General features: G+C 41.1%; 1 protein-coding gene across 5 annotated transcripts; it reads left to right on the plus strand.

Annotated features, from left to right (window-relative positions):
• Positions 1-277: 277 nt before the first annotated feature.
• On the plus strand, positions 278-13,825 carry tdrkh (tudor and KH domain containing). 5 transcript variants are annotated; one of them, XM_046068012.1, is made up of 15 exons: positions 278-346; positions 452-525; positions 3,393-3,553; positions 3,700-3,791; positions 5,308-5,503; positions 5,849-5,988; positions 6,094-6,406; positions 6,646-6,812; positions 7,309-7,484; positions 9,432-9,496; positions 9,637-9,788; positions 9,888-9,998; positions 11,480-11,534; positions 12,920-13,001; positions 13,285-13,825. In XM_046068012.1, exons 3-14 carry the CDS (start codon positions 3,424-3,426, stop codon positions 12,973-12,975), a joined length of 1,653 nt encoding a protein of 550 aa, XP_045923968.1. In that variant the 5' UTR covers positions 278-346; positions 452-525; positions 3,393-3,423; the 3' UTR covers positions 12,976-13,001; positions 13,285-13,825. The 5 variants fall into 5 exon arrangements, with proteins under 5 accessions (XP_045923968.1, XP_045923969.1, XP_045923967.1 ...); XM_046068009.1 differs by lacking the exons at positions 278-346; positions 452-525 and adding exons at positions 2,861-2,895; positions 3,037-3,096; XM_046068010.1 differs by lacking the exons at positions 278-346; positions 452-525 and adding exons at positions 2,861-2,895; positions 3,037-3,096 and having other exon boundaries at positions 7,312-7,484.
• The last annotated feature ends 683 nt before the right edge of the window (positions 13,826-14,508 follow it).

Raw genomic sequence — 14,508 nt, forward strand, 5'->3', positions numbered from 1 at the left:
ACAAACTGTATCTTTATTTAACTAAATTCTCAGCTCTGGCTTATCCTTCCCAAATGTCCGCTCTCAGTTCACTAGTTGGCAAGCTGAACTGAACGTTGGATCATGTATCAGCTCAAACCGCTGGAGCTCCAGTCAAGCACTGAACAATGCGGTGAACAAAAGTTTTTCATTAAATGATTGTAATGATTCCATACACTGAAAAGTACTGCTTTACCAGGCATAAATTAGCACCATAGATGGGACTAGCACAAGTGTAATGGTAACGAATGAAAAAAAACACTTCCGGTTGACCTTTCAAAGTAAATGCCTGTCACGTTTCTGGTTCATGTTAACGTGACATGTTACGGTATGTCTGTTTATTGGCAGTAGCCACATTACCGTTTCACATTGTTATCAGTGCTACACACATTGTTTTAACCCTAAATTAAAATATCGTTTCCGGCGTGTTTAGGGCTGTCTCTGGCGAGCCGGGCAACGATCGCAGACGGGGTGTAACGTTGTTCATAAGAGAGCCAGGGTCTGTCTGTAAGTGTCACTCATTATAATATGCATTTACTGGTCATTTCTAATAACGTTAGAACTCAAAAACACACAGAGGTTGTATTGTCAGGGTATGTTCGCAGACTAAGGACGTTTGGTTAACGTTACCTTTTGTAAATGTTTGCATGTGAGCAGCAGCCAGCTAATGTTAGCTTGGCTAGCTCAGAGGAGAAAATGTGTTTGCGGTCGTTTTGACAGCTCGTGAGAAATAAATTTTTTGTGGCTATAGGGGGTTCATACCATATATACTGGCTCGCGGCTTTATGTAAGTAACGTTAGGTTGTAATTGGCCCAAAATAATATGCTTTAGAGAGCGTAGGAAAAAACCAAGGTTGTTTAGCTCGTCGCGTAACGTCAGATGAGGTTTCATTGCTGTCAAAAGACGTGGAGCCAAACTCCATTTAAAAATCTCAACATTTGAAGATGCTTTGCTTATTCTCAAATAACGTTATACCTTCTTCGTATTACGTTAACATGACTAACGTTAAAGACACTGTAACGTTACGTATTAGTAGGCAATGTTGTCCATTCGGTTTCATTTCGGGTTCAGTTAAAATGCTGTACATCAACTACCCAGCTAGCCATTCATACCAAAAACAAGGCGTTAGTGGCTGTAAAGTTCCCAAGCAGCGTGAACATTTATTAACGTTACATTTTTGTTCACACAAAGTTGTTGTCTGACAGATCTATTAACTGACAAGATGATAAACAATTTAAGAAAAGGCTGAAGTTATTACTTTTTTCCCAGTAAGAAACTATATTAGATTGCTATTTTAAGCACGATTCTAAAACGCAACGTAACTGGACTGCAGCCTACACGCAGTATGACAACTGGATCCAGTTTTTACAAATTTCTTTTCATCAGATGCCTTCCTTGTTTTAAGATAGCCCTGTATTGCTAGAGTGGCCTTGTGCTGGTTTGCCTGTTCTTACCACAGTGAAGAACTGTATTATGCTGGTCTATGATGGTTTCTGATGAAATGCTTTCCACAAAATGACATGGAAGTGCAATGTGACTGAACAGTTGCTGTCATGTAGTGACTTGAAATGCTGAAACTTTCTTCCCCTTCTGCCTGTCTGTCAGTAGTCTTGAACTTGGATGTAAACAAAACACAGAGCCGGGATTGGAGAAGATTTGTGTCTTATTGTCACGATTCTTCCCGAGATGGACGTTGGAGTGTCCAAGTCCCATGTGTTTCTCAACTACAGCCCCAGAGCCCTCCTCTCCCAGTGAGACACGCATCTGCATGGTGGTGCTGTGTGCTCCTCGTCCTGCGTGGTCCCGATACTCTTCACTGTTGGCTTACCTCCAGTGCATTCTGTTCCTGTGTGTGACTTGTAGTTTTAGCAGTGTGTGACGTTAAAAGCCTCAGAAAGGATTTGGATGTAAGTGTTCAGTGATTAATGGAATGGCTGGAGGTCGCCCAACTACAGTAAATGGTATTCAGTGTGAGCAGCAGCTATCAGTGCATTATGTCCTGCAGACAGGAGCAGGGACGCTGCAGTTTCGCTTGGTGCATTTATAAGAAGTGCAGAGCTTTGTGTGTGTGTACAGTAAACACTAAATGTTTCATCATTTAGAGGACTTAATTGTGCGGATGTGACTGCTGCTTGTGCATGTTTTTGCGGGCTAATGATTTTGGCAAGTGATGTAGTCTGAGGTACTGTAGTGAAAGGCTACATCGTAAGAATCTCCTGCAGTGGTTCTCAAAGTGGGGTCCAGCAGGGGTCTCCAGCAAGCAGTGCACTATAAATTTACTTATGTGGAAATGATCTCAGTTATAGAGTTACTACTGTAACAGTGAGTTTCACTTGCATCAACTACCATGCAGTTGAGAAAACAATCACCACCAAGGCCCACCAGTCAGTCATGTCCGATGATCTTCATCAGCAGGGGGGATATGTTTCTTTAAGATGGTTTCTCAACTGCTGCTCTGCTCTTTCCAAAATCAAGAATGAACTATGACCTCCAGCAACATGGTTTTTAAGTCCTAAAAGTGCTCAGAAATGAACATTTTAATATGTACACCTCCATCTAGGGCTGGGTGATAAGATCAATAGTAATTTGATATCTATAATTATTACTATAAATGTCTGTTGAACATATGTTAAGGTGTTATTGAAGAAAATTATGTTGTGATAATTATCACTATTGTTTTATTCTCCAGTGCTATTTCCATCCCAGCTGGGCCCCATCTTCTGATGGAGATCATCTGATATGATTAAATGTGCCAGATCAGCTACTAAATTGACTGTTGGTTGAAACTGTTTTCTCAGCAGCTGTTCACTAAGTATTCAAGGCTTCGTCATCTAGTTAAAAAGTCAGGGTCCACTCATGGTTGAAAGCTCCAAAAAGTGAGAATGTGGATCTTTTTTTCTTAACTATATCAATAGGTCAAGAATGAACTTTCATCATAGCTGTATCATCTACCTTGTGTTGTTACCAAGATACACAAATCAATAGTGTAGACCTAAATAAAATGAGCATCTTCTCAGGTATGTCAATGGGACAGAATCTCGTCAATGGGCTTCAACAGAGAGAAATCTGCTTATGAGGTCCGTAACATTTGAGAACAGCTGATCTCCTATTTTGAATTTGGGCTGGCTTGTGCTTTACGTTTTGTGCTGCATGACTGTACAGTGGCCCAGCAAGCCCACAAAACACTCATCATCACACCAGCTACATATATTCTTATTGCAGTGAAGATCATTGACACGTTTTGCAAAAGAAATACCATTTCATAGACAGGAGGTGGTAAACATGGAACATGGAAAGAATATGTGGAGTAGCCTGCAGGACACTTAGGAACAGGCCTAACAGCGTCAGTTGAAGGTGTCATGTTTGTGTTTAGGTGCAGCATCCTGCTGGGTGCACGGCGTGTCATGGACGCAGTGAAGGAGGGTCACAAGAGCACCCTGACCTCGGGCAAAATGGTGGCTCTGGCTGCAGGGCTCTCTGTCGGGGCCACAGTGGGCTACATTGTCTATCGTCATATAAGCAGCACTAACTTCAGTGAGTATCTGCTTTGAAGAGTTCTTGTGAACAACCGTATTTACATGAGCTAAATTTGAATATATGTGTAACCATGGGAAACTATTGACCAAAAAAACAAGAGTTTGTGTTTATCCTCCTATGTCTTTATCTGTGACTGTTGACAGGTCAGGGGCCCGACACTGAGTCATCCAAGATGACCCTTCCTGTAGAGGTTTATAGGAACATATCCAGATACCAAGCCACGTTCTTGGACATGGTGAGTAGTTCCATACCAGATAATGATTATGAAATAAATAATTGAAGACATTATTAAAACTCAACTCATTATTATGAAATGTTTTTAAAAAACATTAACATACGAGAAAGAAATCACGGAAAACGAGGTGACCACACGAGCTACGTGAAGAAAAAGCACAGATTAAAAAGAGAGTACGTAATAAACATGCATAATGAGTACTCAGTACATGATGAAATACACAGTACATAGTAAAAATACACAATAAAAGAGTATGTAATAAAAATACACAATATATACTGTACACAAGATGCAGACCAGGGGCCGTATTTCAGAAAGTTCCTATCTTAAATCCTAAATACTCCAATATCGGTTATCAACTTTTATGTTGTTACCTAGCACTTTTCTCATCTCACGAGTTAAACGTCTTTTAATCGCTGTTTTGCGAAAACAAAAACCCGAAACAAACTGAATAATGGAACAGAAACAACAATTATCATTGAACTTCAAATCAGATAATTAGAGGTGTTGGTAACCTCAGTCAATAAATCCAAAATCACGTAACACTTATCTCGGGAGATTACAGATAGAGTGGGCCGCATACCTGCCATCCAGCGGAGCGTTGATGCTGTCAAAAAGAAAATTAGTCCATTTACAAGTGATACGAAGAGAAAGGCAACTGTTGTGTCCAAAGAGTGGAGGAAACCCGCTGGTGGCTCCTCCTGTGCTCCCTCACTGACCCTGGCAGAAACCAGTCTTCTCGGGAAAGTTAACAATGAAGGTAAAAAAATAACAACAACAACAACAAAGGCTGGGGGCTAACGTCTTCATGTCTTTCTTGAATTTAACAATCTCCTATCAAAGACTTGTATTTGGATCCTTTTGTTACATCAAGCCTTTACATTATGTTACATAATGAGACATTATCTACATCACCTACAGCCTTTCTTGTCAACAAACACATCGGTGGAATCAATTAATAAGTTCCATCTGTTGACATTTTATTGACTTTGTAAAAGCAATTCAAGAGCAGCCATGTGGATTAAACGAGTTAGCAAACACTACCTGGTGGAAAAGCAAAAGTTACCAAGCAGTTAGGACAGGATCTGCCCGTTAAGACGTTTCTGTAATATGGCCTACACTGCAAAGCAAGTTCAGCATACCCAGGATATCTTTTTGTTATCTGGCAACGAGCGCAATCATGCTTAGCGGTCACACGGCGCTGATAATCCAGGCTAAAACCAAGCTGCCAGGTGCAGGAAAGACAGCTGGCAAAAGAGAGAGAAACCAGCCTATCAAACAGTCTGCGGGATCTGTAATATATTGATTTTGCTGATACATATTTCAGAAGGGCTTATTTAGTCCAAAATTGTACGTTAAAAATTCTAAATGACTGAATGAATGAGATGGCATTGAGTGCTGTATGAAGCTGGTCTTAAAGTGTGTGTTGCCCAAATCCAGTTGGTGGTTCAGAGTGTGTGACATCATTTCAGGCTGCCTAAACTATCTGCTCTCCTGCTGTCTCCTTCTCTCTCAGGTGACCCAGAAGTCTGGAGCTCATGTGAGGGTTTTGTCGGGGGAACCTGGATGTCAGGCGGCTGTGTGTTTCCTGCTGCAGGGCTCTAAGGAGCAGGTCTTGCTGGCCCGCTGTGTCATGGAGAACCTGATTACTGACTGTGAACCTGTGACTGAGGTTTTAGAGGTTCCTCAGACAGCCTTTGGACGTATAATAGGTAGCTTCCAAATATTTTGAGGAATATCCGATTGTTTGACAGACTTTATTCATTTACCCCTGACCTTTTTTTTTCAACACTGATGTTGAGCTAAAGCTGTAGACTGATGTTTTTTCACTTGTTGCTCTACTTCATTATACCTGTTAAATGAAAAGGTACATTTATAAATATTCTTCAAAAAAAGAGTGAATATAGTACTTAACAAACTCATGAAGTTGCCACAAGCACGACTTCTTGCAGTGTGGCTCATGATAATGTTTTCAATAGTTTTTGGACAACAGAGGAATAAGAGATATCTGCCGTTGGATAGTTGTTGGTAGGATACATTCATTTGCTATGTTGCAGGCCGTGGTGGAGAGAGTTTGAAACTAATCACCAGGAACACAGGGGCCAAAGTGGATTGTTCAAAAGATAAGACGCATAGTCCCGGGAGAAAGGGCAATGTGACAATCACAGGGACCAGACAGGAAGTGAAACAGGCTAAGGTGAGTAGGATTCACTCATTTGGATTACCCATGTAAGGTCAGTCCTCTTATTTAGGCATGTTGTTGACAATAAATGTAACTCGTACTTTTGTGATCTGTGGCCAGGAGCTGATTCTAGAAAAGGTTAGAGAGGACATGACGGTGAGGACAAAGATCTCTCAGTCATCTGCCCTGCGGCAGAAACGCGGCCATGTCGCTGTGAATCAGAGGCAAGACAGCACAGAGAATGAAGCTCCAGTGGGCTTGAACAACAACAGTCCCTACTTCCAGACAGAGAAAAATGGCCTCATCCATGCCAATGGAACCGCAAGAGAACCAGAAGATATTAATGACAATGATCTGAAAGTCACAAACGCAGACAACACAGAGGAGGAGAGCGTCTCCACGGATTCTCTATCTGAAATGTCCAAGTTTGAAAGTGAGTTTCTCTATTTTATTTTCTCTATAGGAAAAAGATTTTAGTCATTACAGGCTGGATGAGTATGAAAAAACATAAATGCTGGTACTGTTTACCACTGTGTGTGTGTGTGATTTTTATCTGTATTAGTTAGAAAGAAAATGTGGCAGCTGTTTAGCAACATAACAGCATACATGGTCAGAATGTAATATACATGTTAACAGTTGGATTTTAAGACTCTTTATTATACCTCTGTCCAGTTCCCAGCCCAGACCTGAGCTTCCAGCCTGATGAACATCTAGAGGTTTATGTTTCTGCTTATGAGAATCCAAACCACTTCTGGATCCAGATCCTGGGTGTTCGCTCCCTGCAGCTGGACAAACTGACCGAGGAGATGAACCGCTTCTACAACAGTGGCAACTCCGCTGTAAGGACAACTCTTCCTGTTGTTTGTGTGTTGTAGAGTAGTTTTTTGGTTGATACTGAACAACTGAAAAGAGAAAAGTTTGAAAAGGCTTTATAACTTAAAAATCTGAATTTGCCAGAGTTTCAACTTTATTTTAAAGTTTTCTTTTAAAGTAATCCATTGAGAGTTTTCTGTACATCCATGCGTACATTGCAAACAGACACTGCTAATGGCTATTTCAGGAGGCTTTTAATGATTAACTGCCAAAATATAAACAAATATTTTGGTACTAAGGCTCAGTTTGTCCTATCAACATGGTTCATCTAATCCTAGAGGAATCTATTAATATAAAATCTGCCCTGTGTTGAAAACCTGTGAATCTATAGGGAAACTATCTATGAACCAGAGTTTGAAAACCCCACCTCTATGCTGTCAAAATAAACACATATTTTCCCTCTCGGACCCCAAATGTAAGAAATAAGTCGGTATGTAACTCCCCTGATTTTCTGTTCTCTAGCAGCAGAGGGTGGAGACCATTGTGGTGGGGGACATTGTGGCTGCTCCATACCGAGACCACGGCACATGGAACAGGGCAAGGGTGCTGGGAGTCCTGGGCTCTGGACTGGTGGACCTTTACTATGTTGACTTTGGGGACAACGGGGAGCTTCCCAGAGACAGCCTCTGCCGTATGAGGTAAGAGAGGAAAGATCCATAAAATTTCTTACAGAACAGCGATGCTGGCCACCCACTGGTCCTCATTTGATCATTGGCTTTGGTTGGCTCTGAACCACAGAATGATGCACTTTTTTAAAGTCGAGTTAATATTCATCTTAGTTTGGTGATGTGGGATGCAAAACCCAGCCCTGTATGATTAGCCTCTGATTGTGTCCACACAGTGAGCTCACAGTAATGATTACAATTTAGAAAAGAAGGCTCTAGTGCGGAGAACATGGTCCCTTTATTATATCATTAATACAATACAGTGTTTCCCAAGTATGTATCATGACCGCCGCTACTAGAATTTCCCACGATTGTTAAACTATGCGCTACAAATGTTTTCCCTCGCACACTGTGGGAGCATGGTAGTAACACTCAATGCTTGGCTCGCTTCCTCTCCTCGTTCTACACAAAACATCTACGTGACAGATGCTGTTAAAACAGCGTAACTCCTGTAAGGAATCAGGAGGTGCGTAGCGAGTGTTTGAAAGTGACGGTGAACGCGAGCGGAGGAAAATATTCTGGCAGTAAATGTACGGTGTCTGTTACAGCGTGTCGGCTTCTCAAGACCAAGAAAAGTCTGTTGTTTCCCACCTGCTGGAAAAGTGAAGCCTGTTAGCGCTAAGTTAGCTAACATCTTTCCGTCCCCTTCAGACTGAGCTGAGCAGGAAAGCCTCTACAGCAGGCTGCGTCTTTTGGCTGCTATGTAACTGAACATTAGCTCATAGAAAGTAACTGGAAGCTGTATTTTATTACTGCCTACTTGTCCAATGTTGAGAACATCAGGTACAATCTGAGAGTAAACTGGGGTAGTATGTACTGGTGGTGCAATTATTTTTCAGATGAAAAAGTGGTTGTTGGGAAAAGAAAGGACGGTGGTGACTGGAGGAGCTGAGGTTAGTAAAGCAAATTAGTGATGCAAACTAGTCCTTTTAAGCTGATGAGGAGAATTTTAATGTGCAAATAAAATGCAAGGGAGGAGGTTTCTTATGTTGCACACACACAAAGGCAAACATGAGACCGTATCTGTAACGATTCTGAGGTCATATTAACAGGGTTTTAGGGGGTGATGTCCAAAACATGCTGTGCAATAAATGTTAAATCACAGTGGAGAGCATCATAACCAACCAAATAACTTTCCCCAAATCTAAAAGGTTGTAGTTCCTCCCCAGTAGACTGATCTTTTGCTGTTGGTTATTTATTATCTGCTCTAGATTTTCCAACTCATTGTACAGACATATGGTGAAAATAATGGCACAGTGTGATGTGAAATTACATATTTGTCCTTGGAAAACGTAAGATTTTCTTGGGAGGACACCAAAACAGCTAAAGCTCACATTAAACTGGGAAAACACTGAAGTTTTAAACTATTCTGATGTGCATCGCATGCTCATGGACACAAGAGCAATACTGCTGAGACCTGTTGTGTTGGGGTTTTATCTTCAGACAAAAATTTTACTTCACCTCCGCTGCTACAACTCCATCCTAGTGGAAACACTGCAATAGGATTCATTCAATAAGCATTATTGGAAACTAAAAGCCGACGCAGTTGGTATATTTGTATTTTTTTTAATCTTCAGACAACACAACGATAGAGTAACCACATTTAGTTGTCTGTAGATTAAAGGTCGATGTTAAGTTTCCTCAACAATCTTGCTTGTTAATCCCATCTGTGCCATTTCTACACCTGGTCTTTTGTTTGATACAGTGATTTCTTGTGTTTTCGTTGAATATCGCTATCATTTGATCCAGTCTTAATTAAACTGTGTAATAACCTAGAAATCAGTTCATGCCATCTCAGATCAGTGGTGTTGTTTGAGCACACACAGTCTTGTGGCGTGCACTTGGCACTGAAGTGATTGTAGAAGACCGCTCTGAGGCTCAGACTTGTAGACAACTACTAATGTGGTATTAACATTTCAGGAGTGACTTCCTCAGCTTGCCATTCCAAGCAATTGAGTGCAACTTAGCAGGAGTGAGACCAAAAGGTAAATCTCTTGTCTCATTGACTTTATCACACAGGCATATAACAATAATAAGGTGAAAGTCAAAATATGTTGTGCTTCTCTGTGGAATCTAAATTGATTTGTTTTTATATTCTCTATATCGTTTTCCTCCCATCCCTCAGGAGAGGAGTGGACTGAGGCAGCCCTGGATGAGTTTGAGCAGCTGACTCACTGTGCGTTGTGGAGACCCCTGCAGGCCAAACTCTGCAGCTACTCTCACTCTGAGATCTCCTCCTGGCCCAGTGTCAAGCTCTACGACAACACTGAGGGCAAGGTCAGCTGGTGTTTTAGTTTTTATTTATCTGTTTGCTGTGTTTGTTATCCTGTCTGTCGTTTCCTTGTACACGTCTTGTAAAACAGTTGTCCGTCCTAGACTGTAGATATTGGTGAGGAGCTGATACAGCTGGGCCATGCTGTCAGCTTCCAGGAGGTGGTGAACGGGAGGACTGAGGGTGACAATCTTGGCTGTCTGCAGAGGATGCTGGTGAGTCACTGGCCACACTCACAGACATTTTTATTGGCTTGTTAACACTGGTGATTAAAACGGTTTTACTACGACCTGTTAACAGAAGTTTTATCTAAGACCAGTATTTTATGCCCCTGTTTAAACCAGTTTTTCATTCTTGTCAAAGTTAAAATGGGTTTTATTCTACACTAAAGGGACACTTATTATTTCTGTTGAAACCCAGGATTATAAGAGTCGCCATCATTTTTGATAATTAATAAAAGCATAATGAGAAGGATTTTCCTAAAAATAAAAAAATAAATAAAAACAATGTTTAGACTCTCACAAAAAGAATCCTTCTCAGTCATCACTCTTGACCCAGTGGGGAGCAAGTCATGTGCATGCTACCTGTCTGTGTGAAAACAGTAGACAGTCAGAGAGAGAGAGTGTTGTGGGGCATATGCGTTTGGAGAAATGTGACTCCAGGAGGAAACCAGGAGACGTCAATGAAATGAGTCTCCTATGAAAATCTGGAGGGTTAGCAGCTATGAGCTAACCACTGCGTGCTGCATGTGATGTCGTATTATTCTTCTGCGCATGCGGGTCACTTGCAGGCCGTGGACAGTTCACACTTCAGTCTGAATTGGGCCACATTTAAAGCATAAGAAAACTGTCACTTAAAATCGAATCTGGGCAATAAATCATAGTTGAGCATTTAGGCCTGCAGTGTGAATGTAGCCTTTTGACTATTGATGTATAAAGAGCTGCAGGCCTGTGTGTCAGTTTGACTGAGGGTGGGGATGAGCTACACACACTAACACTAACAGACACAGAGAGCAGCATTCACACAAAATCTGTGTCACCTTACCGCAGGGCTGTGCAGAGGTGTAACCGAGTTTATTTATGCTTTCATCGCCGGAAACATTCAGAAAACGTTTTCTTTCTCCGATTCTTTGCTTTGTTCTCGCCAACACCACTCCCTGTCTTTCTTCAATCTCTAGCTCCCTCAAACACAGCAACCGACTAATACTCACTATGTCTTTAATCCTTTAAGTCCAACTAAAACACCAAACACTCACTAATGTGAACGTTTGCTGCGTTTTTGCTTATTTATATCATTTCAAATGTTTGGGTTTTGGATTGTTGGTTGGACAAAACAAGAAATTTGAAGATATCACATTAGGCTCTAAGAACTTTCAATTGACATTTTCTACTATTTTCTGACATTTTATAGATTAAGTTATTAAAAAAGTTGTTAGTTGCAGCTCTAATCTGTTCAAACTGCTGCATAAGAATCATTGGAAATCTATTTAATTATATCTGTCATATAAAACATGGATGATACAAGCTGATTGTCGTCATGGATGTCTGTTCCAAAAATAATGGAAAGCCATACAAGTTGTCAGGGCATGTCACAAAAGAGAGTTGTTCAACCAGTCACTGTTTTTCACTGATGCACGCTCCATATTTTCACTGCAACATGCTTTGCTTTGCTCTTGCATCTTCTTCTCTTCCTACAGGATGATGTAATAGGAGCCTCATCAGAGCTCAGTCTCTCCTGCATCAGCTTGTCAGGTGAGTACAGCAAAGGGAAACTGGTCTAGAAGTAACTTAATCAATGCAAATCTTTCTCTTCACGTGGATCTTCATATTCGGGGTGGGGTTGAAAAAGTGACGATTGGTCATCCAAGCGTGGACATCAGCATTATCTACATGTTTTGTACATATCATGAGATCCGTGGAGCTCCGTAATGTCTGTGTGAAACACAGTCCCTCTGCTACATTCACTCACAGCTTTTTCCCCTCAAGCCCAGTTGAAATGATTCATGTGCAGTCATCGCCCACACTAACCCACACCACCAGCTGCTCTAATTCTGAGCCCTCTGCGCCAACCATGTTGGAGGCGGGGCCCGTTCGTTCCTATGACAGCTGCTCCGTCGCACATGAAGCCAAATGAGTTTGAGAAACTGGGTACAAAATGACCAGGATCTTCCCACGTAGCTTCCACACTGTGAGGCCCCACAGCAGCAAGAGCATTAGCATTTCCTCTAACCCCACCTTCCCCGCCATGATGGCAGCCCGTAGAGCAAGCACACTAGAGACTCCCGTCAGTCAAACTATCATCCAGTTTAGCCCTCTGCTAACTTGAATGTGGATAAAATGATTTAATCATGCAGTTCTTCAGACTTTCCAAATGTCATCAGACTGAAGGGATCAAATTCTGAAGGTGAAACGAATCACTTTGCGGAGGCACTTCTGGAGGCTCGATCCCAATGCCGCAGCTTGCAAACTCACAACTTCCTTTTCCCTCCTCCACTTCATATTGCCTTGAGTTGAGTTGACCAGTGATAAAATGATTGGGGACCAGCGCCCTCTTAGCAGGAGGTACTTAATGCAAGAGACACAGAATGAAGTGTTGAGAAGACAGAGACACAGAGAGCTTTTACTCCTGTCAGACCACAAGCACAGAGTACAGTGTAGTGAGGAGCTGCATCAGCACAACCTCTGTGGGATGAATATCTGTATTTGTAGGAATCAAACACTGAGACACAAAAGAATGAAAATCTTCTACTTCATACAAAGTAGGTTAATTCTTCAGATTGCAGAGAAGTACATTGAAATCTGGAATACAGACTGTTAATTCATGAATTCAGACAACATCTCTCTGGGCATCAACATTCAAACCTCAAAGTTCCCTTACCAAGGGGAAAGGGTGTTACTGATTGGACATGAACTAGTCACATGATCGTATGTTGTTACACTGTTACCTACTTGATTATGTAATTACATGAGGAAAGGATGGATGTTTGTGGGAAAATAAACTGAATGCCCCTCGCTCACAACGTCACTCTCTTATCGATGACCTTCTGCAATGTGGCGGATAAAAAAGAAAGTCCGGTAGTTGGTATAATGATTGTTGAATGACCGTTAACTGGAATCCTTTCTCTTTGTACCTCCAGAAGCTGCCTCAATCTCAGGAAGCGTTGATGACGTCATAGAGGATGAGCTGCTCTGAGACCAAAGACGTACATAAATATCAAGGTGTTGTTTCCTGGCTTGATGACTGAATGCCCCTCCTTAAATACTCTCCTACTGCTGATTAGAGTGGACTAAAGCCTCAGTCAGGGAGGTCACTACACACATAGTCTGACTCCCATGTCTGCCAAGAACTGCAGACTGATGAATCCTCCTATATTGCACAATCAACAAACATTAATTCACACATAGCATGACATATAACTTGAGACAGAGAATGATCTCCATCAGAAAGGATTTTTGAACTATTATGTCTGTAACAGTGATTACCTCTCCTCCTGTCTTCCAGCACTGACCATCCACTCCTCAGCATCAGTTCAAATGAGATGAAGGGGACATTTCCTCTTCTGACCCAAACCCAACCGCATAAATCCTCATCGTGAAGCCTTACCTACGTGACAAGCGTGCAACAGTTCTTCCAGCCATATTCACTTTATTACATAATTAATTCTTATGTTTTGCCTTTATGCTGTTCTGTTGTGCCCCACACTGCGTTGCTTATGTGTGTTATTACTATATTTTGTGTTCTGGAAAAGAAGAGAGGAACAAAAACAAATGCCAGTATTATTTTTGAAAAGCACTGTGAAATGAGTCAGTGGAATCTGAGTGCAGCTGGTTAGCAGTTATTATGTGTTTTAAGATTAATGGCCTATATGTTGGCCTTCACAAGTGGTTATATTTTGCAAATGAAACCATACAGTATTATTGAATTTACTCCTCTGAAAAATCTGGCATCCGTTGTATCGTTAACAAAGGACTGAGGGAAGTGTTCATTTGTTTTCAGAGGTGTAATAGACTGCACTATATATAAAAGGATTTATTTTATGTCACAAGAATTGTCTGTGTCTTTTACTTTGAAGTGCTCTTCTTACTATAATGTATATTTCAAAATAAAAATGGATAATGAGGAGCCATGAATTAAAGATAAAGATCATTTCGTCATTAATACAGGAAAATAAGAACAACTTTTCAGTTCTCAGTAGGAACGATTTCATGAGCTTCTTTAATGAGAAAATTCTAATTGTGAGAGATAAAATCCATCACCCCCTACCCTCAACTGATAATGTTTATCTTCAAACTCAGGAACCTTAGAAACAACTGTAAAACCTGCTTTGCTCCTTTCAGTATTCACTAACTTCAGTGATTTCTTCACCACCAGCCTGTCTGTAAGACCCCATCCCAACTAGGCTGCTTAAAGAAGTTTTACCCTTAGTTACCACTTCATTACTAGACATGATCAATCTTGTTAACAGGTACTATGTACCACAGTCCTTTAAAGTAGCTGTAATTAAACCTCTTCTTAAAAATCCCACTCTTGTTTCAGGGGTTTAGCCAATCAGACTTAAAAATCTGAAAATTACAGATGAATTGCATCAGACAAAGGACTCGTCTCTGTACTGGTCTTGTTAGATCTTAGTGCATTCGACACCATTGACCATCCATCATATTACAGAGACTGGAACATTTCATTGGCATTTATTGGTCAGGCACCGATGCATAATCATGTTTTAAA

Source organism: Micropterus dolomieu, linkage group LG14, assembly GCF_021292245.1.
Source record: "Micropterus dolomieu isolate WLL.071019.BEF.003 ecotype Adirondacks linkage group LG14, ASM2129224v1, whole genome shotgun sequence".
NCBI lineage: Eukaryota > Metazoa > Chordata > Actinopteri > Centrarchiformes > Centrarchidae > Micropterus > Micropterus dolomieu.

Excerpts from the sequence above, each read along its gene's own strand:
- tdrkh (XM_046068009.1), top strand. The coding sequence starts at position 2,876 with ATGGTTGAAAGCTCCAAAAA. Across the intron at positions 2,896-3,036 it reads ATGGTTGAAAGCTCCAAAAA|GTATGTCAATGGGACAGAAT; the intron begins GTGAGAATGTGG and ends GCATCTTCTCAG. Across the intron at positions 9,999-11,479 it reads GCTGTCTGCAGAGGATGCTG|GATGATGTAATAGGAGCCTC; the intron begins GTGAGTCACTGG and ends CTCTTCCTACAG.